Source organism: Coffea arabica, chromosome 9e (genome assembly GCF_036785885.1).
Source record: "Coffea arabica cultivar ET-39 chromosome 9e, Coffea Arabica ET-39 HiFi, whole genome shotgun sequence".
Taxonomy (NCBI): domain Eukaryota; kingdom Viridiplantae; phylum Streptophyta; class Magnoliopsida; order Gentianales; family Rubiaceae; genus Coffea; species Coffea arabica.
In genome coordinates, this window is record NC_092327.1 from 8035606 (window position 1) to 8063474 (window position 27869).

Sequence of the window (27869 nt, forward strand, 5' to 3'; positions counted from 1 at the left end):
GTTACCCTTCTAAGGAAAAATAAGGAACATTTCTACTACTTTTGTCAAGCTTCAATCTAAATAGATTTTTGAAATCTCTTGAGAAAGTAAACTAGTATTATATTAAATAAATTCTTATACGAATAAGTTTAAAAACTGAATAGAAACTTATGGTTTCAAAAATTTGGTTTTTAGGATATCGCGAGGACGCGGAATTTGACTCCCAACCTGATATCTGAACTCCACTCTTGGTGAGTGTTCCTGCCTGTTCTTTTCCTACTTGAATTAAGTGCTTTCTTGACTCGATATGTGATATATTGCAAAATGAGTTTTGATCCATCGAAGTGAGCAGTGTGTACTTTATCGCACTAGCCGTTCGAGTGGTGACTTGCGTGAATCATTTTTCTCGTAAATCCTTGAATCTAAAAGTAGTTACGTCGTTGGGTGAATCCCTCGGCACTTGAATCTAACTACAAAAACGTCGTTGGGTGAATCTCTCGACCAATTATCTACGAGTATATCTCGAGTATACTGCGTCCTTAGTCGACGTTCGGGCCCGGGACAGGGGTATGAATGGTGACGGGTTAGGATTAAAATGAGTGGATCTACATGGATTATAGGTAGTGAAAGTTGACGGAGGGTCAACTACGATAAACGGTGCTCAAGCGAGGAAAATGGCTCCTGAGAGCCCCTGTATCCTACCTTGTGGTGTTACACGCTTTCCTAATTGTTTAACTTGTTTAAGTTATTACTCGCTGTTTGAATTACATGACTGCATGTTTTGGGGCACCACTGAGCTTTAGCTCACCCCATGTTTATTTGTTTTCCTTACAGGATGTGAAGTTTGAAAGTATTTGAGCAGCTTATATTTCTTATGGTTGTACTTGAACAATTTGATTGTAATTTTCGGTTTGTAACGGATTCTAAGCTAAGCATCGTACTTTTCATTTTGGATTGCCACTTGAAGCTGAAAAAGTGTAATCTCTAATTCTAATACTCAATTTGTATGTTTGTATTGGTATAGTATGTCCCTATCTATTGCGAGCGTCGCTGGAAGTATTTAAGAACCGTCGATTGGCTAAGTTATATGCTGTTATCTCTGAAGTTAATGTGGTGATAGAAATTGATTTGTTTCGGAAGAATCATTATTGTAATAGCTTAGGTTAACCGTCGGAAGGTTTTGGGTTAGAATACTTGCGTGAGTCCTGGCGAGAGCTGGGCAGACGGCCCGCCAACCCTTTGATTCGCCTTAGGGGGAAGTGGGGTCGCCACAGGTGGTATCAGAGCACTAGGTTAGAAAAGTTATTTGAGGGATATACTATACGAGTCAGAAACCCCGAACTCTTTAGAAGAAAGAATTGAGACCATTAGATACATCTTAAGTAATATCGATTCGATTAGTTATTCGAGCTCTAACCTCTAAGTTTTAATTCTTCTGCAAGTATGGAGAATGGTAATGGACACGCTAATGGTAATGGGGCGTCTAATGGACATATAGAGCCTCTTAGGTCCATCTCTTATAGGCCACGAGGTGGAGGAGCCCATATCCGTTACACCCCAACTGATAGGCATCCTCGGTGCCAGTGTAGGGCCACTTATGCCTACCCCAATGAGCTAGTACTATCCCTGGATGATGAGCGTCGCCAGCTGAGGGACGCTAACTTCTCTTTTTCTCAGGATGTAGAAGAGCTGAGTATCATGGTGGACACTCAGTTCGACCGCATAGTAGAGTTAGAGCAGAGGGTAGCAGCGAAACATGCTAGGCTGGAGGCCGCTCGCGTGGAGATAGCGCGTCAAAGAGCGAGGGTGACTCGATTGGCTGAGAGGATACGTGATAGGAGCGTCGGCATCAGGGCAGATGCCGCGATGATGATAGATGAGGCCACGAGTATCCTTCAGAGTGTCGAGCAGGAGGATCCGGAGGAGGATCCGGAGGAGGATCCAGAGGAGGACCCGGAGGAGGATCCAGAGGAGGACCCGGAGGAGGACATAGCTCCCGATAGCCCTGCTGAGGGTTAGGCTTGGATCGATTCGACCATATTGGATATGTAGGGTTAGAATAGGGGGACATTAGCTAGGTCATCAAGTTTTGTCTAGGTGGATGACTTATTTCCGAGGCACCATTTCCCTAATTTTGTTTAAGGGATTACTTGTATGTATTTTTGCTAGTTATGTGCCTTACCTTCTGGGAATGTCCCAACCTATTATTTGTATGACTTTCACCTGAAAATATATGTTAAGTGTTTTACTTACTTTTCTTCCATTCCATATCAATTTTACTTACTAAGGAAACATTAATAAGCCTAAATAAATAACACTTCGCCTAATCATTTGATCCTCCCATAATAGGCATAACTTAGACTATGGATCGCCAAGTGATAGGAAGGGGCCGCGGGAGACCCACTAGACAACACCCGGAAGCGGGTAGAGATAGAGAGCCTGAGGTCAACCCAGACCAAGGGCAAGGGGGCGGGGGCGGAGACGGAGTAGCCACCGCTATTAACCATATCACTGACGTCCTAGAGCGCTTGACTGAACACCAAGCTGCTAGACCAGGGCGCCATCAGGGAAGTCCAGTTGATTCCGATGATCGGGCACTGGAAAGGTTCCTGAAGTTTGGACCCCCCAAATTCTACGGAGGACCCGAGCCGGAAGTGGCCGAAGGCTGGTGGGAGAGGATCACTGAGATCTTCGCCGCCCTAAACTATACGGAGGAACGAAAGGTGACTTTTGCCACCTTCCAGTTTGAGGGAGCCGCTCGCTCCTGGTGGAACCTAATGAGGGTTCATTGGGAGACTAATCATACACCACGAACTTGGATGAACTTCACAAGGGAGTTCAATGCCAAATTCCTTCCACCTCTCATTCAAGAGAAGAGAGAGGATGATTTCATTAGATGCAAGCAAGGGGCGATGAGTGTCGCCGAATATGAAATCCAGTTCACAAAGCTATCCCGCTTTGCACCTGAGTTGGTAGCCACCGAGCAGAGGCGTGTTCGGAGGTTTGTGCAAGGTTTGAATGTGGAACTACAGGAAAGTTTAGCCGCCGTGAGAATAGATACTTTCGCAGATGCTGTCGAAAGAGCTCAGAGAGTTGAAGTAGCTAGAGCTCAAGTGAAATCTTTTCAAGCTAAGAAAAGATTTACCCCCAGCAGTAGTCGAGAGCCGACGTATGGAAATACTCCACCGGCTAAGATGGGCCGAGGAACTGGCGGAATGACTAGTCCCGGAGCACCGCGAGGTGCGCAAGCAAGGGGAACCGGGGCCAGAAATGCAGGGGGAAGAAACAATGGAAATAGAGGGGGACCGATTGGAAGAGGACAACCTAGGAATACCTCGCAAGGAGGCCGAGCCATAATTCCCCAAATGACTTGTGTATACTGTAAGAAACCTGGTCATACTATGGATAGCTGCTGGAAGAGGCAAGGAAAGTGCTTGAAATGCGGAAGTAGCGAGCACCAGATTTCCGGATGTCCATCAATGCAAGGTGGGACTACCCCAAATGCTAGACCAAACACTTCTGGAGGGAGCCGGCCGACAGTTCCTGCCAGAGTGTATGCTATAGGTGACCAACCTGTACCTGATGCCTCGGAAGTGGTGGAAGGTACACTCCCGATCTTTCACCGATTAGCTAAAGTGTTAATTGACCCTGGTGCAACCCATTCATTCGTTAATCCATCCTTTATGTCTGGAATAGATGTGCAACCTGTTAAATTACCCTTCGATCTTGAAGTTAGAACACCCATGGGTAATAAGAATGTAATCACTAGTCTGGCTTATAAGAATTGTGAATTCTGGATTGGAGAGCGTAAAATGCTAGTGGATTTGATCAGTCTGGACATAAAAGGTTACGATGTTATAATAGGAATGGATTTTCTAGGCCATCATCATGCTAAACTTGACTGCCGAGCGAAAGTGGTGGAATTTTGTATACCTGGTGAAGCAACCCTGAGGTTAGATGTCAAGGGTAGGTTAGCATCATCTGCTATAATCTCAGGAATTCGAGCTAGGAAAATGTTGTCTAAAGGAGCGCAAGGTTTCTTAGCTTTCTTGATAAACGCTCCCAGTGATCAAGTGAAGCTGGAGGATGTACCAGTGGTACGGGAATTTTCGGATGTTTTTCCCGAAGAGCTAAGGACTTTACCGCCGGAAAGAGAAGTGGAATTTAAGATTGACTTGATGCCTGGAACGGCTCCAATTTCTAAGACCCCGTATCGAATGGCTCCTGCTGAACTAAAAGAATTGAAAATCCAATTACAGGATCTATTGGAGAAAGGTTTTGTGAAGGAGAGTGACTCACCTTGGGGAGCACCTGTCCTATTTGTGAAGAAAAAAGATGGAAGCTTGAGGTTGTGTATCGATTACCGAGGGTTAAATGAGGCTACAATTAAGAATAAATACCCTCTACCGTTGATTGATAGCTTGTTCGATCAACTGCAAGGGTCAGTAGTCTTCTCTAAGCTGGATTTAAGGCAAGGGTACTATCAGTTGAAGATCAGGAAGGAAGATATACCTAAGACTGCTTTTAGTACGAGATATGGACATTTTGAGTTTGCAGTCATGCCTTTTGGATTAACCAACGCACCAGCTGCTTTCATGGATCTGATGCAGAGAATTTTTAAGAAGTATCTAGATCAATTTGTAGTGGTTTTCATAGATGATATCTTGATTTACTCTAAGACCCGAGAAGAACATACTAAGCACTTAGAGGTGGTTTTGCAGATACTAAGAGAACATAAGCTGTATGCCAAATTCAGCAAGTGTGAGTTTTGGTTGACTGAAATATCTTTTCTAGGGCACAGAGTCTCTGAAGATGGAATTGCCGTGGATCCGGCAAAAGTTGAGGCCGTTACGAATTGGAAACAACCAAAAACTCCAACTGAAGTTAGAAGTTTCTTGGGCTTAGCAGGTTATTATAGGCGATTTATCCAGGATTTCTTGAAAATTGCAGGACCTATGACTGAGTTAACCAAGAAAGGAGCCAAGTTTGTCTGGACTCCGAAGTGTGAGTCAAGTTTTCAGGAACTAAAGAAGCGGTTAACATCCGCTCCCGTTTTAGTTTTACCTGATGGAGGTGAAGGTTATACTGTATATTCTGATGCTTCCAGAGAAGGTCTGGGATGTGTTTTAATGCAAATGGGTAAGGTAGTTGCTTATGCTTCTAGGAGATTGAAACCCCACGAACAGAACTACCCAACTCATGACCTAGAACTAGCCGCAGTAATTTTCACCTTGAAGAAATGGAGACACTACTTGTACGGCGTGACTTTTGAGGTTTTTACGGATCATAAGAGTCTCAAGTACTTGTTCTCCCAAAAGGAGCTGAATTTGAGACAAAAGCGATGGGTAGAATTTCTGGAAGATTACGACTGCTCGATTAATTACCATCCAGGAAAAGCCAATGTGGTGGCTGACGCTCTAAGTAGGAAGGCCCAAGTAGCAGGGTTAATGGTAAATGAGTGGGATATGTTAGAAGAAATAAGTGGCTGGAACCCTCGCTTGGAGAAATTGAAGGTTTTATTTGGGAACTTATCATTGAAGTCACCTTTACTAGAGCGTATTAAGGAAGCCCAAAAAACGGACCCTATGATTCGGAAGAATTTGGAGAAAGTGCAAAAAGGGGAAACCCTAGACTTCAAATTAGGGCCTGAGGGGGTATTGAGGTTTCGAGATCGAATTGTGATTCCGGCAAATGAGGAGTTAAGGAAAGAAATTTTAGAAGAATCACATCGATCGAAGTATACTATACACCCAGGGGTGACTAAGATGTATCACGATGTAAAGGGATTATACTGGTGGGAAGGTTTGAAAAAGGACGTGGCAGCATTTGTACAAAGATGCTTGATCTGCCAACAAGTGAAAGCTGAACATCAGAAGCCCTCTGGTTTACTGCAACCATTAGAAATCCCTGAATGGAAATGGGAACACATAACAATGGATTTTGTAACGGGCTTACCTAAAAGTCAAAAAGGTTTTGATGCAATTTGGGTAATAGTCGATCGACTTACTAAGTCTGCACACTTTTTACCTGTAAGCATGAGTTTTACATTGGAAAAATTTGTCAAGTTGTACTCAGAAGAGATCCTAAGGTTATATGGTATTCCAGTGAGTATCGTGTCTGATCGAGACCCAAGATTTGTCTCGCGTTTTTGGCAGAAATTTTAGGATTCCTTGAGGACCAAGTTGAAGTTTAGTACTGCGTATCATCCCCAAACCGACGGGCAATCGGAAAGGACAATTCAAACTTTGGAGGATTTACTGAGGTCATGTATACTGGATTTTGGAGGTAAGTGGAGCCAATATATGACCTTGGTGGAATTCGCATATAATAACAGCTATCAGGCTTCGATTCAGATGGCACCATATGAGGCTTTATATGGAAGAAGGTGCCGATCTCCGATTCACTGGGATGAAGTTGGAGAAAAGAAAGTCGTAGACCCTACAGCTATACCTTGGATCGAGGAAGCACAGGAAAAAGTAAAACTTATTAGAGAAAGGCTTCAAGTTGCCCAGAGTAGATAAAAGAGCTACGCCGACACAAGGAGGAAAGATTTGGAATTCGAAGTAGGAGACAAGGTTTTTCTCAGAATTAAACCCTTGAAGGGCGGAGTAGTGTCCAAGAAAGGTAAGAAGCTGAAGCCAAGATATATCGGACCTTTCGAAATTTTGAAGAGAGTTGGGTTGGTAGCATATCAATTGAAGCTAGCTGCAAGCATGGCTAAGATTCACGATGTATTTCACGTCTCCATGCTTAGGAAATATTACTCCGATCCAAGTCACGTGCTGCCACTGGAAGGAATTGAAATGGATGAGACGTTAACATATGAAGAAGGACCGGTCAGGATTTTGGAAAGAGAAATGAAGGAGTTGAGAAATAAGAAAATTCCGTTGGTGAAGATTTTGTGAAAAAATCATGGACTCGAGGAAGCAACTTGGGAGTTAGAAGAAGAAATGCAGAAAAAGTATCCCGATTTATTTATCCAGAATGTGTGAATTTTGAGGACAAAATTCATTGTAAGGAGGGGAGGATGTGAGAACCTTGAATTTTGCAAGAAATACCAATGCATACTTCAATTTCACTTGTATTTAACATTCGTATTCTTTAAAATCTTTTCTAGTATTACTTTCACTCACTTTTATATACTGGTGCAAATTTCATTCGTAGTTCTTATTCTAATCTACCACATTATTTCATTTGTTTTAAACAAGTAAATAAAAAATAATAATAATAATAATTTTCATGTGCAAAATAATACAACGGTGCTAACTATTAAAGCACTTAGCTTTGCTACACTAAGTTAATAATTCCTGAGTTATATTAAGTTTACTCCTTGAAAATAATTCCTTAAATTTTGTTATATAGCTAACTCTAAATTTCGAATAAGGTTAAGTGTAGCTAGTTATCTCAATATTTTTTTTTATGCAACCGATAAATTCTAGATAAAAACATTACAAGTACTCTAACCATATTTAAGACATAAAATTTCGTTAACCAAAGCCTTGCAAGATTAGCGAATCATTAGGCGTTCAAATCACACTCGGGGACAATTTTTGGAGCTAAGTTAGAACCAAGGACTTAAGTGGATAATAGGAGGAGAAGTGAAAAGACTAAACTACCCTCACAATGTCACACAATTACCCCACGGCCACAACCATTCCAGGCAGCCAAACAACTCCTCGGACATCATGATCAGCCACCACCCCATTCGGCCAACCGCAGCTTCACCACCCCTACACTCAATCACTTCCGACACTCAACCATCCTCAAACCGCAGCACCACTTCACAATCCCAGTCCATAACCTCTGCACACTCCCTACCTCAGATAACACTCCACCCTCACACTGTTATCATCGACCGAGAGTGAGGAAGGAAGCTGAGAGTGCGGTTCCATTTCTGGTTCTGTCTGCAAGCATCGAGGAGAGAGGAGAGGCGGAGAAACCGTGAGCAGACTATCCACTGCATTCTCCAAGCTCAGCCAATTGTTTTCCAGCTTCCACCATTACTAGCTGCACCCACTGCAACCCAACCAGAACCAGCTTGCCGTGCGTGAGGAGAAGAGCCGAGAGGGAGGGATAGACCTCAGCATTCAGTCGAGTGAGTGAGCTTCTGTGAGGTAAAATTCTGGATCATTTTAGGACTAATCAGAGGTAGTTTGAGCTATCTTGAAGCATGCATGTACTGTGGAACCATCGGATGATGAATTTAAGATATTAGAAAAATTCCTGTTTCGGTTATATGCCCTGCCGAGTAGCTGAGTTAGGAATGTAGCTCTAATGTGTTTTCTGGAATTGATTTGAGCATGCATTGGTGATTAACTAACTGATCTTGGATGATTATTATGATTAAGACCATGCATGTCAACCTATGTATCCGGAAGATGAAGTTGAAGAATGAATGAGAAATCTGTTTTGATGTAAATGTTTCTGCCGAGGAAATGATTTGGAAAGGTAGCTGTAATTCTGTTTTCATGTGATAACCTGAGCACTCAAGTGTAATTAGCCGAGTGAAACTTAATGATTAAGATGCTTAGGACTCTGCATGTTAATTCTATGAAGTTGATTGATGAATTAAGGAACTTAGGAAATTCTGGTTCGATGGAAACTTTCTGCCGAGACTAATTTGGAAATGATTTGCTTAATTTGCTTAATTTTGACAAGCTGTGATTTTAATCCTAACTATCCCCATTGATAACCTGAGCTTTCGGCTGTGTTACCTAACTCAAGACGAGAGGATTATGGCCTTGCACATAGAGTGATTCGATCAGATGTTGAAATCAGAGGTGTGAGAAAATCTGTTTGAGGAATTGGATTACCGTGAGCTGGAAATTTTGAAGTGCAGCCTAATGTAACTAAATGTGATAATTTGAGTGGATATCTATGTTTATATAGCAAGCAACATGATGTTTGAGACTGGCATAAGGATGATTAACTCGGCTAACCAAGAAAAACAAAACGAAAACAGAAATCTGTCCCATGCATGTATTTCGAAGCTAGCTGGAATCTTTCTTGAAGAATTGGATGACTCTTGTTGTTGTTCGAATTTAATTCTTGAACCAAAAATGTTAGCCAGTTAACAACATGTTAATTAAAGCTTGCATGAGGTCAAGTAGCTCGGCTAACCAAGAAAATAAAATGAAAGCAGAAAAATTGGTTCATGGATGATCATTCGAGACTAGCTGATATAATTTCTGGATTTGTGTTAGATGAGTATAATTGTAGCTTGAACCTGGATTTGATTTGGAAACCTTTACTAGCTAGCTACGTGTTTACATGTCCTAATAGAGTACCAAAAATTCTGTTTTAACCAAAGAAAATCCTGTTTTAGAACCATTGTTATTGCTGGAATTTCTTTCTGAATTGCCGTTAACTTGAACCTGGAAATTTTGAAGACTATAACAGTGGTTTAACTTCAACCCCTGAACGGGAATTGTGCATTGTTTAGCTAAGTAATGGCATGAGGAAGTGAGAGTTTAATAGCCTGCTTCACCTGAATAAATAAAGTGAAAACAGAAAATTCCTTCATGCATGATTCACCCGTGGCTTGCTAGACAGATTCTTGAATTTTTTTGGGATGTCTAATCCTGTTGCTCGAATTTGATTATGAACCAGAATCTTCAGCTTGACTTTAGAATTCTTCCTTGGGGTGTTAGAAACCCGAAATGCATGACAAAATGCACACGTAGTCTGTGAAAACTGTTTGGCAATGAGTCATTTGATATCTTGGGTGCTAAGGGCTAATGATTGACGAAGCCCTTAGCCATTGAAATGATTTTTTATAAAGTAGTATTGGATGATGGAAGTTAATTGCTGGAATGTCTTGGGACTCCACTCGTATTTTATTTGCTTATGTTGGGTTAGCTGAAACCAAGTGCTAATGATTGATGAAGCCTTGGTTGACCATTTTATTTTATTCAGAAATGCAATTGTTGAAAGCTAGGGCTAATGATTGACGAAGCCTTAGTAATTTGCTATGTGATTTTTGCCATATTTTGATCCATTTTATGATCTCGAAATGGAATCGGAGCGGGGGGAAATTGTATAGACCTTGCGAACTCGAGTAGCTGCGTTCAAAATTAACCAAAAATATTTTCCAGCTAGTATGATATTATAAAACTCTATATCTAGCGTTTTGCCTAAAACTTTCCAATTCAATAATTTCCTTCGGCTCAAACCAGCCCGATAGCTTCAGTAAATAAGTTCTATAACTTTTGGAAACTCCAAGTCTTATTTCAATTCTTTTCCTTCCTATAAGCCTTGCACTTGTATAGTTAACTATAGGAAAAGTTTTAAAATACTAGTTTTACTAATCCCAGTGAAAAGCTTGGGAGACTTGCTCGGCAAGAAACCCTATTCTAGGAAAAATAGTTTTTAAGGATAATTTCTGCAAAAGCCGTAACTTTAGGGAAATGTTCAAAGTAACTTTCTAACTATGATTTTGAGAAGTTTGTCGACTTGTTTCTAGTAAGTAATACTAGTTACCCTTCTAAGGAAAAATAAGGAACATTTCTACTACTTTTGTCAAGCTTCAATCTAAATAGATTTTTGAAATCTCTTGAGAAAGTAAACTAGTATTATATTAAATAAATTCTTATACGAATAAGTTTAAAAACTGAATAGAAACTTATGGTTTCAAAAATTTGGTTTTTAGGATATCGCGAGGACGCGGAATTTGACTCCCAACCTGATATCTGAACTCCACTCTTGGTGAGTGTTCCTGCCTGTTCTTTTCCTACTTGAATTAAGTGCTTTCTTGACTCGATATGTGATATATTGCAAAATGAGTTTTGATCCATCGAAGTGAGCAGTGTGTACTTTATCGCACTAGCCGTTCGAGTGGTGACTTGCGTGAATCATTTTTCTCGTAAATCCTTGAATCTAAAAGTAGTTACGTCGTTGGGTGAATCCCTCGGCACTTGAATCTAACTACAAAAACGTCGTTGGGTGAATCTCTCGACCAATTATCTACGAGTATATCTCGAGTATACTGCGTCCTTAGTCGACGTTCGGGCCCGGGACAGGGGTATGAATGGTGACGGGTTAGGATTAAAATGAGTGGATCTACATGGATTATAGGTAGTGAAAGTTGACGGAGGGTCAACTACGATAAACGGTGCTCAAGCGAGGAAAATGGCTCCTGAGAGCCCCTGTATCCTACCTTGTGGTGTTACACGCTTTCCTAATTGTTTAACTTGTTTAAGTTATTACTCGCTGTTTGAATTACATGACTGCATGTTTTGGGGCACCACTGAGCTTTAGCTCACCCCATGTTTATTTGTTTTCCTTACAGGATGTGAAGTTTGAAAGTATTTGAGCAGCTTATATTTCTTATGGTTGTACTTGAACAATTTGATTGTAATTTTCGGTTTGTAACGGATTCTAAGCTAAGCATCGTACTTTTCATTTTGGATTGCCACTTGAAGCTGAAAAAGTGTAATCTCTAATTCTAATACTCAATTTGTATGTTTGTATTGGTATAGTATGTCCCTATCTATTGCGAGCGTCGCTGGAAGTATTTAAGAACCGTCGATTGGCTAAGTTATATGCTGTTATCTCTGAAGTTAATGTGGTGATAGAAATTGATTTGTTTCGGAAGAATCATTATTGTAATAGCTTAGGTTAACCGTCGGAAGGTTTTGGGTTAGAATACTTGCGTGAGTCCTGGCGAGAGCTGGGCAGACGGCCCGCCAACCCTTTGATTCGCCTTAGGGGGAAGTGGGGTCGCCACAGGTGGTATCAGAGCACTAGGTTAGAAAAGTTATTTGAGGGATATACTATACGAGTCAGAAACCCCGAACTCTTTAGAAGAAAGAATTGAGACCATTAGATACATCTTAAGTAATATCGATTCGATTAGTTATTCGAGCTCTAACCTCTAAGTTTTAATTCTTCTGCAAGTATGGAGAATGGTAATGGACACGCTAATGGTAATGGGGCGTCTAATGGACATATAGAGCCTCTTAGGTCCATCTCTTATAGGCCACGAGGTGGAGGAGCCCATATCCGTTACACCCCAACTGATAGGCATCCTCGGTGCCAGTGTAGGGCCACTTATGCCTACCCCAATGAGCTAGTACTATCCCTGGATGATGAGCGTCGCCAGCTGAGGGACGCTAACTTCTCTTTTTCTCAGGATGTAGAAGAGCTGAGTATCATGGTGGACACTCAGTTCGACCGCATAGTAGAGTTAGAGCAGAGGGTAGCAGCGAAACATGCTAGGCTGGAGGCCGCTCGCGTGGAGATAGCGCGTCAAAGAGCGAGGGTGACTCGATTGGCTGAGAGGATACGTGATAGGAGCGTCGGCATCAGGGCAGATGCCGCGATGATGATAGATGAGGCCACGAGTATCCTTCAGAGTGTCGAGCAGGAGGATCCGGAGGAGGATCCGGAGGAGGATCCAGAGGAGGACCCGGAGGAGGATCCAGAGGAGGACCCGGAGGAGGACATAGCTCCCGATAGCCCTGCTGAGGGTTAGGCTTGGATCGATTCGACCATATTGGATATGTAGGGTTAGAATAGGGGGACATTAGCTAGGTCATCAAGTTTTGTCTAGGTGGATGACTTATTTCCGAGGCACCATTTCCCTAATTTTGTTTAAGGGATTACTTGTATGTATTTTTGCTAGTTATGTGCCTTACCTTCTGGGAATGTCCCAACCTATTATTTGTATGACTTTCACCTGAAAATATATGTTAAGTGTTTTACTTACTTTTCTTCCATTCCATATCAATTTTACTTACTAAGGAAACATTAATAAGCCTAAATAAATAACACTTCGCCTAATCATTTGATCCTCCCATAATAGGCATAACTTAGACTATGGATCGCCAAGTGATAGGAAGGGGCCGCGGGAGACCCACTAGACAACACCCGGAAGCGGGTAGAGATAGAGAGCCTGAGGTCAACCCAGACCAAGGGCAAGGGGGCGGGGGCGGAGACGGAGTAGCCACCGCTATTAACCATATCACTGACGTCCTAGAGCGCTTGACTGAACACCAAGCTGCTAGACCAGGGCGCCATCAGGGAAGTCCAGTTGATTCCGATGATCGGGCACTGGAAAGGTTCCTGAAGTTTGGACCCCCCAAATTCTACGGAGGACCCGAGCCGGAAGTGGCCGAAGGCTGGTGGGAGAGGATCACTGAGATCTTCGCCGCCCTAAACTATACGGAGGAACGAAAGGTGACTTTTGCCACCTTCCAGTTTGAGGGAGCCGCTCGCTCCTGGTGGAACCTAATGAGGGTTCATTGGGAGACTAATCATACACCACGAACTTGGATGAACTTCACAAGGGAGTTCAATGCCAAATTCCTTCCACCTCTCATTCAAGAGAAGAGAGAGGATGATTTCATTAGATGCAAGCAAGGGGCGATGAGTGTCGCCGAATATGAAATCCAGTTCACAAAGCTATCCCGCTTTGCACCTGAGTTGGTAGCCACCGAGCAGAGGCGTGTTCGGAGGTTTGTGCAAGGTTTGAATGTGGAACTACAGGAAAGTTTAGCCGCCGTGAGAATAGATACTTTCGCAGATGCTGTCGAAAGAGCTCAGAGAGTTGAAGTAGCTAGAGCTCAAGTGAAATCTTTTCAAGCTAAGAAAAGATTTACCCCCAGCAGTAGTCGAGAGCCGACGTATGGAAATACTCCACCGGCTAAGATGGGCCGAGGAACTGGCGGAATGACTAGTCCCGGAGCACCGCGAGGTGCGCAAGCAAGGGGAACCGGGGCCAGAAATGCAGGGGGAAGAAACAATGGAAATAGAGGGGGACCGATTGGAAGAGGACAACCTAGGAATACCTCGCAAGGAGGCCGAGCCATAATTCCCCAAATGACTTGTGTATACTGTAAGAAACCTGGTCATACTATGGATAGCTGCTGGAAGAGGCAAGGAAAGTGCTTGAAATGCGGAAGTAGCGAGCACCAGATTTCCGGATGTCCATCAATGCAAGGTGGGACTACCCCAAATGCTAGACCAAACACTTCTGGAGGGAGCCGGCCGACAGTTCCTGCCAGAGTGTATGCTATAGGTGACCAACCTGTACCTGATGCCTCGGAAGTGGTGGAAGGTACACTCCCGATCTTTCACCGATTAGCTAAAGTGTTAATTGACCCTGGTGCAACCCATTCATTCGTTAATCCATCCTTTATGTCTGGAATAGATGTGCAACCTGTTAAATTACCCTTCGATCTTGAAGTTAGAACACCCATGGGTAATAAGAATGTAATCACTAGTCTGGCTTATAAGAATTGTGAATTCTGGATTGGAGAGCGTAAAATGCTAGTGGATTTGATCAGTCTGGACATAAAAGGTTACGATGTTATAATAGGAATGGATTTTCTAGGCCATCATCATGCTAAACTTGACTGCCGAGCGAAAGTGGTGGAATTTTGTATACCTGGTGAAGCAACCCTGAGGTTAGATGTCAAGGGTAGGTTAGCATCATCTGCTATAATCTCAGGAATTCGAGCTAGGAAAATGTTGTCTAAAGGAGCGCAAGGTTTCTTAGCTTTCTTGATAAACGCTCCCAGTGATCAAGTGAAGCTGGAGGATGTACCAGTGGTACGGGAATTTTCGGATGTTTTTCCCGAAGAGCTAAGGACTTTACCGCCGGAAAGAGAAGTGGAATTTAAGATTGACTTGATGCCTGGAACGGCTCCAATTTCTAAGACCCCGTATCGAATGGCTCCTGCTGAACTAAAAGAATTGAAAATCCAATTACAGGATCTATTGGAGAAAGGTTTTGTGAAGGAGAGTGACTCACCTTGGGGAGCACCTGTCCTATTTGTGAAGAAAAAAGATGGAAGCTTGAGGTTGTGTATCGATTACCGAGGGTTAAATGAGGCTACAATTAAGAATAAATACCCTCTACCGTTGATTGATAGCTTGTTCGATCAACTGCAAGGGTCAGTAGTCTTCTCTAAGCTGGATTTAAGGCAAGGGTACTATCAGTTGAAGATCAGGAAGGAAGATATACCTAAGACTGCTTTTAGTACGAGATATGGACATTTTGAGTTTGCAGTCATGCCTTTTGGATTAACCAACGCACCAGCTGCTTTCATGGATCTGATGCAGAGAATTTTTAAGAAGTATCTAGATCAATTTGTAGTGGTTTTCATAGATGATATCTTGATTTACTCTAAGACCCGAGAAGAACATACTAAGCACTTAGAGGTGGTTTTGCAGATACTAAGAGAACATAAGCTGTATGCCAAATTCAGCAAGTGTGAGTTTTGGTTGACTGAAATATCTTTTCTAGGGCACAGAGTCTCTGAAGATGGAATTGCCGTGGATCCGGCAAAAGTTGAGGCCGTTACGAATTGGAAACAACCAAAAACTCCAACTGAAGTTAGAAGTTTCTTGGGCTTAGCAGGTTATTATAGGCGATTTATCCAGGATTTCTTGAAAATTGCAGGACCTATGACTGAGTTAACCAAGAAAGGAGCCAAGTTTGTCTGGACTCCGAAGTGTGAGTCAAGTTTTCAGGAACTAAAGAAGCGGTTAACATCCGCTCCCGTTTTAGTTTTACCTGATGGAGGTGAAGGTTATACTGTATATTCTGATGCTTCCAGAGAAGGTCTGGGATGTGTTTTAATGCAAATGGGTAAGGTAGTTGCTTATGCTTCTAGGAGATTGAAACCCCACGAACAGAACTACCCAACTCATGACCTAGAACTAGCCGCAGTAATTTTCACCTTGAAGAAATGGAGACACTACTTGTACGGCGTGACTTTTGAGGTTTTTACGGATCATAAGAGTCTCAAGTACTTGTTCTCCCAAAAGGAGCTGAATTTGAGACAAAAGCGATGGGTAGAATTTCTGGAAGATTACGACTGCTCGATTAATTACCATCCAGGAAAAGCCAATGTGGTGGCTGACGCTCTAAGTAGGAAGGCCCAAGTAGCAGGGTTAATGGTAAATGAGTGGGATATGTTAGAAGAAATAAGTGGCTGGAACCCTCGCTTGGAGAAATTGAAGGTTTTATTTGGGAACTTATCATTGAAGTCACCTTTACTAGAGCGTATTAAGGAAGCCCAAAAAACGGACCCTATGATTCGGAAGAATTTGGAGAAAGTGCAAAAAGGGGAAACCCTAGACTTCAAATTAGGGCCTGAGGGGGTATTGAGGTTTCGAGATCGAATTGTGATTCCGGCAAATGAGGAGTTAAGGAAAGAAATTTTAGAAGAATCACATCGATCGAAGTATACTATACACCCAGGGGTGACTAAGATGTATCACGATGTAAAGGGATTATACTGGTGGGAAGGTTTGAAAAAGGACGTGGCAGCATTTGTACAAAGATGCTTGATCTGCCAACAAGTGAAAGCTGAACATCAGAAGCCCTCTGGTTTACTGCAACCATTAGAAATCCCTGAATGGAAATGGGAACACATAACAATGGATTTTGTAACGGGCTTACCTAAAAGTCAAAAAGGTTTTGATGCAATTTGGGTAATAGTCGATCGACTTACTAAGTCTGCACACTTTTTACCTGTAAGCATGAGTTTTACATTGGAAAAATTTGTCAAGTTGTACTCAGAAGAGATCCTAAGGTTATATGGTATTCCAGTGAGTATCGTGTCTGATCGAGACCCAAGATTTGTCTCGCGTTTTTGGCAGAAATTTTAGGATTCCTTGAGGACCAAGTTGAAGTTTAGTACTGCGTATCATCCCCAAACCGACGGGCAATCGGAAAGGACAATTCAAACTTTGGAGGATTTACTGAGGTCATGTATACTGGATTTTGGAGGTAAGTGGAGCCAATATATGACCTTGGTGGAATTCGCATATAATAACAGCTATCAGGCTTCGATTCAGATGGCACCATATGAGGCTTTATATGGAAGAAGGTGCCGATCTCCGATTCACTGGGATGAAGTTGGAGAAAAGAAAGTCGTAGACCCTACAGCTATACCTTGGATCGAGGAAGCACAGGAAAAAGTAAAACTTATTAGAGAAAGGCTTCAAGTTGCCCAGAGTAGATAAAAGAGCTACGCCGACACAAGGAGGAAAGATTTGGAATTCGAAGTAGGAGACAAGGTTTTTCTCAGAATTAAACCCTTGAAGGGCGGAGTAGTGTCCAAGAAAGGTAAGAAGCTGAAGCCAAGATATATCGGACCTTTCGAAATTTTGAAGAGAGTTGGGTTGGTAGCATATCAATTGAAGCTAGCTGCAAGCATGGCTAAGATTCACGATGTATTTCACGTCTCCATGCTTAGGAAATATTACTCCGATCCAAGTCACGTGCTGCCACTGGAAGGAATTGAAATGGATGAGACGTTAACATATGAAGAAGGACCGGTCAGGATTTTGGAAAGAGAAATGAAGGAGTTGAGAAATAAGAAAATTCCGTTGGTGAAGATTTTGTGAAAAAATCATGGACTCGAGGAAGCAACTTGGGAGTTAGAAGAAGAAATGCAGAAAAAGTATCCCGATTTATTTATCCAGAATGTGTGAATTTTGAGGACAAAATTCATTGTAAGGAGGGGAGGATGTGAGAACCTTGAATTTTGCAAGAAATACCAATGCATACTTCAATTTCACTTGTATTTAACATTCGTATTCTTTAAAATCTTTTCTAGTATTACTTTCACTCACTTTTATATACTGGTGCAAATTTCATTCGTAGTTCTTATTCTAATCTACCACATTATTTCATTTGTTTTAAACAAGTAAATAAAAAATAATAATAATAATAATTTTCATGTGCAAAATAATACAACGGTGCTAACTATTAAAGCACTTAGCTTTGCTACACTAAGTTAATAATTCCTGAGTTATATTAAGTTTACTCCTTGAAAATAATTCCTTAAATTTTGTTATATAGCTAACTCTAAATTTCGAATAAGGTTAAGTGTAGCTAGTTATCTCAATATTTTTTTTTATGCAACCGATAAATTCTAGATAAAAACATTACAAGTACTCTAACCATATTTAAGACATAAAATTTCGTTAACCAAAGCCTTGCAAGATTAGCGAATCATTAGGCGTTCAAATCACACTCGGGGACAATTTTTGGAGCTAAGTTAGAACCAAGGACTTAAGTGGATAATAGGAGGAGAAGTGAAAAGACTAAACTACCCTCACAATGTCACACAATTACCCCACGGCCACAACCATTCCAGGCAGCCAAACAACTCCTCGGACATCATGATCAGCCACCACCCCATTCGGCCAACCGCAGCTTCACCACCCCTACACTCAATCACTTCCGACACTCAACCATCCTCAAACCGCAGCACCACTTCACAATCCCAGTCCATAACCTCTGCACACTCCCTACCTCAGATAACACTCCACCCTCACACTGTTATCATCGACCGAGAGTGAGGAAGGAAGCTGAGAGTGCGGTTCCATTTCTGGTTCTGTCTGCAAGCATCGAGGAGAGAGGAGAGGCGGAGAAACCGTGAGCAGACTATCCACTGCATTCTCCAAGCTCAGCCAATTGTTTTCCAGCTTCCACCATTACTAGCTGCACCCACTGCAACCCAACCAGAACCAGCTTGCCGTGCGTGAGGAGAAGAGCCGAGAGGGAGGGATAGACCTCAGCATTCAGTCGAGTGAGTGAGCTTCTGTGAGGTAAAATTCTGGATCATTTTAGGACTAATCAGAGGTAGTTTGAGCTATCTTGAAGCATGCATGTACTGTGGAACCATCGGATGATGAATTTAAGATATTAGAAAAATTCCTGTTTCGGTTATATGCCCTGCCGAGTAGCTGAGTTAGGAATGTAGCTCTAATGTGTTTTCTGGAATTGATTTGAGCATGCATTGGTGATTAACTAACTGATCTTGGATGATTATTATGATTAAGACCATGCATGTCAACCTATGTATCCGGAAGATGAAGTTGAAGAATGAATGAGAAATCTGTTTTGATGTAAATGTTTCTGCCGAGGAAATGATTTGGAAAGGTAGCTGTAATTCTGTTTTCATGTGATAACCTGAGCACTCAAGTGTAATTAGCCGAGTGAAACTTAATGATTAAGATGCTTAGGACTCTGCATGTTAATTCTATGAAGTTGATTGATGAATTAAGGAACTTAGGAAATTCTGGTTCGATGGAAACTTTCTGCCGAGACTAATTTGGAAATGATTTGCTTAATTTGCTTAATTTTGACAAGCTGTGATTTTAATCCTAACTATCCCCATTGATAACCTGAGCTTTCGGCTGTGTTACCTAACTCAAGACGAGAGGATTATGGCCTTGCACATAGAGTGATTCGATCAGATGTTGAAATCAGAGGTGTGAGAAAATCTGTTTGAGGAATTGGATTACCGTGAGCTGGAAATTTTGAAGTGCAGCCTAATGTAACTAAATGTGATAATTTGAGTGGATATCTATGTTTATATAGCAAGCAACATGATGTTTGAGACTGGCATAAGGATGATTAACTCGGCTAACCAAGAAAAACAAAACGAAAACAGAAATCTGTCCCATGCATGTATTTCGAAGCTAGCTGGAATCTTTCTTGAAGAATTGGATGACTCTTGTTGTTGTTCGAATTTAATTCTTGAACCAAAAATGTTAGCCAGTTAACAACATGTTAATTAAAGCTTGCATGAGGTCAAGTAGCTCGGCTAACCAAGAAAATAAAATGAAAGCAGAAAAATTGGTTCATGGATGATCATTCGAGACTAGCTGATATAATTTCTGGATTTGTGTTAGATGAGTATAATTGTAGCTTGAACCTGGATTTGATTTGGAAACCTTTACTAGCTAGCTACGTGTTTACATGTCCTAATAGAGTACCAAAAATTCTGTTTTAACCAAAGAAAATCCTGTTTTAGAACCATTGTTATTGCTGGAATTTCTTTGTGAATTGCCGTTAACTTGAAACTGGAAATTTTGAAGACTATAACAGTGGTTTAACTTCAACCCCTGAACGGGAATTGTGCATTGTTTAGCTAAGTAATGGCATGAGGAAGTGAGAGTTTAATAGCCTGCTTCACCTGAATAAATAAAGTGAAAACAGAAAATTCCTTCATGCATGATTCACCCGTGGCTTGCTAGACAGATTCTTGAATTTTTTTGGGGTGTCTAATCCTGTTGCTCGAATTTGATTATGAACCAGAATCTTCAGCTTGACTTTAGAATTCTTCCTTGGGGTGTTAGAAACCCGAAATGCATGACAAAATGCACACGTAGTCTGTGAAAACTGTTTGGCAATGAGTCATTTGATATCTTGGGTGCTAAGGGCTAATGATTGACGAAGCCCTTAGCCATTGAAATGATTTTTTATAAAGTAGTATTGGATGATGGAAGTTAATTGCTGGAATGTCTTGGGACTCCACTCGTATTTTATTTGCTTATGTTGGGTTAGCTGAAACCAAGTGCTAATGATTGATGAAGCCTTGGTTGACCATTTTATTTTATTCAGAAATGCAATTGTTGAAAGCTAGGGCTAATGATTGACGAAGCCTTAGTAATTTGCTATGTGATTTTTGCCATATTTTGATCCATTTTATGATCTCGAAATGGAATCGGAGCGGGGGGAAATTGTATAGACCTTGCGAACTCGAGTAGCTGCGTTCAAAATTAACCAAAAATATTTTCCAGCTAGTATGATATTATAAAACTCTATATCTAGCGTTTTGCCTAAAACTTTCCAATTCAATAATTTCCTTCGGCTCAAACCAGCCCGATAGCTTCAGTAAATAAGTTCTATAACTTTTGGAAACTCCAAGTCTTATTTCAATTCTTTTCCTTCCTATAAGCCTTGCACTTGTATAGTTAACTATAGGAAAAGTTTTAAAATACTAGTTTTACTAATCCCAGTGAAAAGCTTGGGAGACTTGCTCGGCAAGAAACCCTATTCTAGGAAAAATAGTTTTTAAGGATAATTTCTGCAAAAGCCGTAACTTTAGGGAAATGTTCAAAGTAACTTTCTAACTATGATTTTGAGAAGTTTGTCGACTTGTTTCTAGTAAGTAATACTAGTTACCCTTCTAAGGAAAAATAAGGAACATTTCTACTACTTTTGTCAAGCTTCAATCTAAATAGATTTTTGAAATCTCTTGAGAAAGTAAACTAGTATTATATTAAATAAATTCTTATACGAATAAGTTTAAAAACTGAATAGAAACTTATGGTTTCAAAATTTTGGTTTTTAGGATATCGCGAGGACGCGGAATTTGACTCCCAACCTGATATCTGAACTCCACTCTTGGTGAGTGTTCCTGCCTGTTCTTTTCCTACTTGAATTAAGTGCTTTCTTGACTCGATATGTGATATATTGCAAAATGAGTTTTGATCCATCGAAGTGATCAGTGTGTACTTTATCGCACTAGCCGTTCGAGTGGTGACTTGCGTGAATCATTTTTCTCGTAAATCCTTGAATCTAAAAGTAGTTACGTCGTTGGGTGAATCCCTCGGCACTTGAATCTAACTACAATAATCCTTGAATCTAAAAGTAGTTACGTCGTTGGGTGAATCCCTCGGCACTTGAATCTAACTACAAAAACGTCGTCGGGTGAATCCCTCGACCAATTATCTACGAGTATACCTCGAGTATACTGCGTCCTTAGTCGACGTTCGGGCCCGGGACAGGGGTATGAATGGTGACGGGTTAGGATTAAAATGAGTGGATCTACATGGATTATAGGTAGTGAAAGTTGACGGAGGGTCAACTACGATAAACGGTGCTCAAGCGAGGAAAATGGCTCCTGAGAGCCCCTGTATCCTACCTTGTGCTGTTACACGCTTTCCTAATTGTTTAACTTGTTTAAGTTATTACTCGCTGTTTGAATTACGTGACTGCATGTTTTGGGGCACCACTGAGCTTTAGCTCACCCCATGTTTATTTGTTTTCCTTACAGGATGTGAAGTTTGAAAGTATTTGAGCAGCTTATATTTCTTATGGTTGTACTTGAACAATTTGATTGTAATTTTCGGTTTGTAACGGATTCTAAGCTAAGCATCGTACTTTTCATTTTGGATTGCCACTTGAAGCTGGAAAAGTGTAATCTCTAATTCTAATACTCAATTTGTATGTTTGTATTGGTATAGTATGTCCCTATCTATTGCAAGCGTCGCTGGAAGTATTTAAGAACCGTCGATTGGCTAAGTTATATGTTGTTATCTCTGAAGTTAATGTGGAGATAGAAATTGATTTGTTTCGGAAGAATCATTATTGTAATAGCTTAGGTTAACCGTCGGAAGGTTTTGGGTTAGAATGCTTGCGTGAGTCCTGGCGAGAGTTGGGCAGACGGCCCGCCAACCCTTTGGTTCGCCTTAGGGGGAAGTGGGGTCGCCACAGTAGGGATGGGCGGGATCAGGAAAACCACCTTGGCTCGAAAAGTTTTTAATAATCCAAAGATCCAAGAACATTTTGAGAAGAGAATGTGGGTATGCGTGTCAGATGATTTCAATGCCAATAGACTTTTTAGGTTGATGCTAGAATCATTGAAGGAACCAATGCCCGACGTTGAGACTAGGGAAGCCAGAGTCAATCGGCTTAAGGAATTATTGGATTGTAAAAAGTATCTTTTGGTTTTGGATGATGTTTGGAATAAGGAGTCCACACTATGGAATGGGTTTCTTGGGTCTTTGAGGGGTACTAGCCAAGCCATGGGAAGCTGGATTCTTGTGACCACTCGTGAGCAACAAGTGGCAACCATCATGAGAATTTCTTTGCCTTCTTGTACCTGGAACAATTATCAGATGATCAATGTTGGCTCATTCTCAAAGAAAATGCATTTGGCACTGGGGAAGTGCCAAATAGGTTACAACATTTAGGAGTCAAGATTGCACAAAGATGCCGCGGCTTACCATTGGCTGCAAGTGTTCTCAGTGGCATGTTGCGCAACAAGGGAACAGCTGAATGGGAAACTTTAGAGAGTAGACTTCAAAGTTTAGGTTGTGGTGAAAATAGTGGCATTGCTGAAATTTTGAAGTTGAGCTTTGATCATCTTCCATATCCATCTCTTAAAAAGTGTTTTGCATATTGTTCAATTTTTCCCAAAGATTTTCAAATGGAAAGGAATCAATTGATCCAACTTTGGGTGGCAGAAGGATTTCTTCATTCGAATCAACGAAACAATATGTGTATGGAGGAAGTTGGTAACATGTATTTTACCATTTTGTTGGATAGTAACTTGTTTCAAGATGCAATGAAGGATGAGTATGGGAATGTTTTGAATTGCAAAATGCATGATCTTGTGCATGATATGGTGCAATCCATTTCCAATTCTAAAACTTTAAGGTTGACAGAGTCCGGAAGTGACGATAAGGAGAAGTTTCCCATTCAATATCTTGAACTAGAGAGAAGTGAAAAAGAAATGCCATTTCCTTCCTCTGAAAGGTTCAAGTGTATTACAACATTATTTTTGTTAGAAGACAAATCACTTAATGATAGAGAGATATCATTTTTTATGTTGCGAGTTTTGAGTTTAAGGTCATCAAGTGTCAAGAAGCTTCCCAAAACACTTGCCAAGTTAACTCATTTGAGATACCTAGATTTGTCAAGAATTTCAATCAAAACAATGCCAGATTCTCTTTGTCAACTTTATAATTTGCAGACATTAAGAGTTGAAGATTGCGAATCATTGATAAAGTTTCCAAACAATTTCAAGAATTTGGTGAATTTGAGACACTTTGAACTGCAAAATTGTACAAACTACAAAGAGTTACCAACTCTTGGACACATGCCCTCTCTTAGATCTCTTCACTTGGTAAGACTTAATGGCATAACAAGCATAGGGCCTTCTTTTTACGGAGAATCAGCCCTGCATAGTGGCACTAGCAATCAAAGTCCCCCAAAATTGTTTCCAGCACTTAAGCATTTCATTCTAAGGGACATGGAAAATTTGATTGAATGGATAGAAGCAATAGTTGATGATAGAACAGTGGTGGTATTTCCTATTCTTGAGATGATAGAGATTGAAGATTGTGAATCATTGACAATGTTTCCAAACAATTTCACGAATTTGGTGAAGTTGAAGCACTTTGAAGTGCAAAATTACGGAAATTGCAAAGAGCTACCAACTCTTGGACACATGCCCTTCCTCTGTTCTCTTCACTTGGAAGGACTTGATGGCATAACAAACATATGGCCTTCTTTTTATGGAGGATCAACCATGCATGGTGGAAGTAGCAGTCAAAGTTCCTTAGAATTGTTTCCAGCACTTAAACATTTCATTCTAAGAAGAATGAAAAATTTGACCAAATGGATGGAAGCAAAAGTTCATGATAGAGAAATGATGGTATTTCCGAGCCTGGAGACGATAGAGATTGAAGACTGCCCCGAACTAGCAACTTTTCCAAGTCTCCAGAAATTGCACATCAGTGAGACTAAGAATGGATCAGCCGTAATGGAATATATTTGCAATTGAGTTAGCACTCTCACCGGTCTTTACATTTCGCATGTGAATGGGCTCACAAAACTACCAAATACTTTATTCCAAAACAATTCAAATCTTACAGATCTCGAGTTAAAACATTATGATGATTTGACTAAATTATTGGATTTTTCGTTTGATGTTTGTCAAATCTTAGAAGGTCCAAATTCCCAAACAATAGTTGAGTTGAGCCAACCACACGCTTGTATTGGCAATAATGCTACTCAACAGTTGGTCGGCCTCGAATCCTTAGAGAAATTAGTCGTTTGGCGTTGCAATTCACTCAAGTCGATTTCAATCCCCAAGGGATACAAATACCTCACTGCCTTACGAGTATTAGACATTTGCATGTGTGATGGGTTGACCCACTTGTCCATCCCCCAGATATCTGAGTCAGAGTGGAATTCCACTTCTTCGCCCACCCTTTCCACTACTTGTCCTCCTCCTCTACCTCTTGAGAGATTTTTTTTTGTCAGCAACGATACATTTATATAACCTACTCTATCCTAATCTAGGGGAAGGGGGAGCCTAAGGACTAGTGGGTATACAGACCCAACTAGACCAAGGGAGTGTTATGGCACAACTCTTAGATTTTTTTCGCTGCTGGTGAGGTTTGAATCCTCACCAACAGCCCAAGAAGGGACTTAAGTCCCTCCCTGATGGCCACTGGGCCAATGCCCAGTGGTTTACCTCTTGAGAGATTGCAAGTATACAGATGTGACAATCTTATCTCCTTTCCGATCAATTTAAACCGAACACCTTCTCTCTCTTTCCTACGTATATCATTTTGTCCTAAATTAATAGACTTGCCCAAGGGGAAGCTTTGTTCTCTTACAAACTTGAGAAGCTTCGGGATTGGACCATTCTCAGAAACCACAGAGTTGCATTCCTTCCTAGACCTCTTTTTTTATGCTCTCCAACCACCCCACTATTACTTCCCCTCCCTTTCAGAATTAAGTTTGTTTGGATGGCCTCATTGGGAATTTCTGCCCGAGCAAATTCAGTATCTCTCTGTCCTAACAGGTCTTGAACTAGTTGGTTTTGGAGTAAAATCATTGCCTGATTGGTTTGGGAAGCTTTCGACACTTGAACAACTTGGGCTCTGGGATTGTAAAAAGTTAGAGAATTTACCCTCTCACCAATCTATGAGAAGCCTCACCAAACTAAGTGAGCTACAGATTGACAACTATCCCCTTCTAAAGGAGAGATGTAAACCAGAGAGCACCAGTAGCAGCACCACCGACCCTAATTCTGAGTGGTCAAAGATTTGCCACATTCCTGAAATTGTAATTGATTAGCAGCAAATCAGAGGCTAATCCCCATTTGAACTTCACAACAATGTCAGTTTCCTCAATTAATGCTGCTAGATAATCCTCTGTGCTACTACATAGTTTTGTCAATTAGTTTTTGCTTCTTCAGTCCATTTATATTTATTTCCCCTTAAAATTTGTTCCAAGTATTGGCAGCAGTAATGTATTGATAATGTTTGACAATCGAATCTTTAATTATGCAACCTAACTTCTGCTAAATAACTATTGCAAATCTATCTTTCCTTGGTCCTCTGAATTTTTATTTTCAGATAACCTCTCTGTTTATGTATTTGTGTGTTTTTTTCACTTTCACGGTACTCATTTGTGATCCACTATCCTTTTTACTTCCTCTAGCATTTGTTTGAACTTCTTTTTTTTTTTTTTTTCCGGAAACGATAGAAGATATTTTATAAATCAACAAACTGTACAATATTTGAGCAACGGCTCAAGCAACTTTACAAAGTGTACCGTGACACTTAAGGAGAGCCAAAAATTCTCTCCTCATCCATAAGTATGCTTAGAGCATAATGGCTAATTTAATTACATAAAGACATATTACTAATATTCCTAACTTCAAAAGAGCACATTTGAAACAGATTACCTAACACATGTATGTCTTCGACCAGTGTAGCAGTATTCGGGTTATCACCTTTCCCAGCTTTTAGCAAGGCAATGAGTTGCTTGTTAGCACTAATGACTTTGATTCTTTGCCAGCTTTGTTGTCTTACTTTCATTAGTGCCAACCTTACTGCTACAGCTTCATCTTGAGTATCCATGTGCGCGCTCCTATCCACTAAAGTCCACTCAGCTCTGATCCTCGCTCCAAACTGCTTAGCAACGATGCCAATTCCCAATTTATGTTCCACTGCTGCTTTCTTGGTAGCAATCTGAAGTTCCATTAGCTCTCCCTCCTCCCTTGCTCTTCCATTTGCTTCATCTGTTTCTGATGTACTTTTCTCATCCTTGCCTTTCCAAGCTTCCTCATATTCCATCCATTATGTACTGGTTTTTTGTACAATTTTCAGACCATCTCTTTCTTTCCCTTCAAATTTCATCTCATTTCTGTCTTTCCATAGCTGCCAAAGTATGTTAGCAGTCAAGGCAATATGCTGTCTTCCTTCAGTCCTACTTGTGGCTTGAACTAATGCTGCCCACCACTTCTTGAAGCATCCTGTTTGGTTCTGGATGCCATCCCACTGGACTGGTGCTAGCTTCCATACCCTCTGAGCCTGCTGGCAATGGAATAGAATGTGTTCCACCGTTTCCATACTATCTCCACACCTTGAACAAATAGGCGATCCTTGTTTTGTCCTCCTGAAAATTGTTTCCTTGGCTGTTAAGGTGTTAGTAATGCACCTCCATATGAATAGCTTGATCTTATGCTTGATGTTCAGTCTCCAGAGAGTTTTCCAGATGTGTGTGTTAGAGTCATCATAACTCGATCTAGCTTCTCCTTTTGCTTCACTGCCCTTACTTCTCTCTTCCTTAAGCAGAACCTGATAACATGATTTAACTGAGTACTCCCCACTCTTGGTATGTATTCAGAAGTGCATGTCCCCTGATCTTGACAGACTGATAGGTATCTTCAAAATGTTCTCAGCATCCTTCCTATTGAACCTCCTGTATATCTCATTCCTATTCCATCTGAAGTTTGAGATCAGTTCTTCCACCTTTTGCCCCTCCCCACTTTCTGGCATCCTTGTAGTAGGCCTTCCATTTAGATTGTTTGGAATCCATTGGTCTTTCCAGATTCTTATACTCTTCCCTGATCCCACTCTTTTCAGAATGCCCCCTTTGACTGCCTCTCTTGCTGATATGATACTTTGCCAGAACCAAGATGCATTCTTAGGGGTCTCACAATTCAGAATGGAATCCTTGGGATAGTACTTAGACTTTAGTATTCTGCTAACCAAAAAGTTTGGGTATCTTATCATTCTCCAAATCTGCTTCCCCAGCATTGCTTTGTTGAAACACAATAAGTTCCTGAATCCCAGACCTCCTTCCAGTTTTGCCTTCATCATTTTGTCCCACGAGCACCAGTGTACTTTGCTCTTCCCTTTTGACTCCCCCACCAATAACTAGCCATCATCCCTGAGATTTCCTTGCAAAGTGTAACAGGTAACTTGAAACAGGCTATCGCATAATTTGGCATGGCCATAGCCACAGCTTTTAACATCACCTCCTTCCCTGCTGCACTTAGGAACTTGTTCTTCAAACTATTGAGTCTGGCTTTGATGTTATCTTTTATGTAGGC

At 41.1% G+C, this 27869-nt stretch overlaps 2 protein-coding genes across 2 annotated transcripts; one reads left to right on the plus strand and one right to left on the minus strand.

Annotated features, from left to right (window-relative positions):
- The first annotated feature begins 22230 nt into the window (after positions 1-22230).
- LOC113710021 (putative disease resistance protein RGA4) lies at positions 22231-24299 on the plus strand. Its single transcript, XM_027232870.1, has 2 exons — positions 22231-22522; positions 22630-24299. Exons 1-2 carry the CDS (start codon positions 22231-22233, stop codon positions 24297-24299), a joined length of 1962 nt encoding a protein of 653 aa, XP_027088671.1.
- Positions 24300-27156: 2857 nt separating this feature from the next.
- LOC140014586 (uncharacterized mitochondrial protein AtMg00310-like) lies at positions 27157-27636 on the minus strand. The gene has a single exon (XM_072065644.1). It carries the CDS (start codon positions 27634-27636, stop codon positions 27157-27159), a length of 480 nt encoding a protein of 159 aa, XP_071921745.1.
- Positions 27637-27869: the final 233 nt, after the last annotated feature.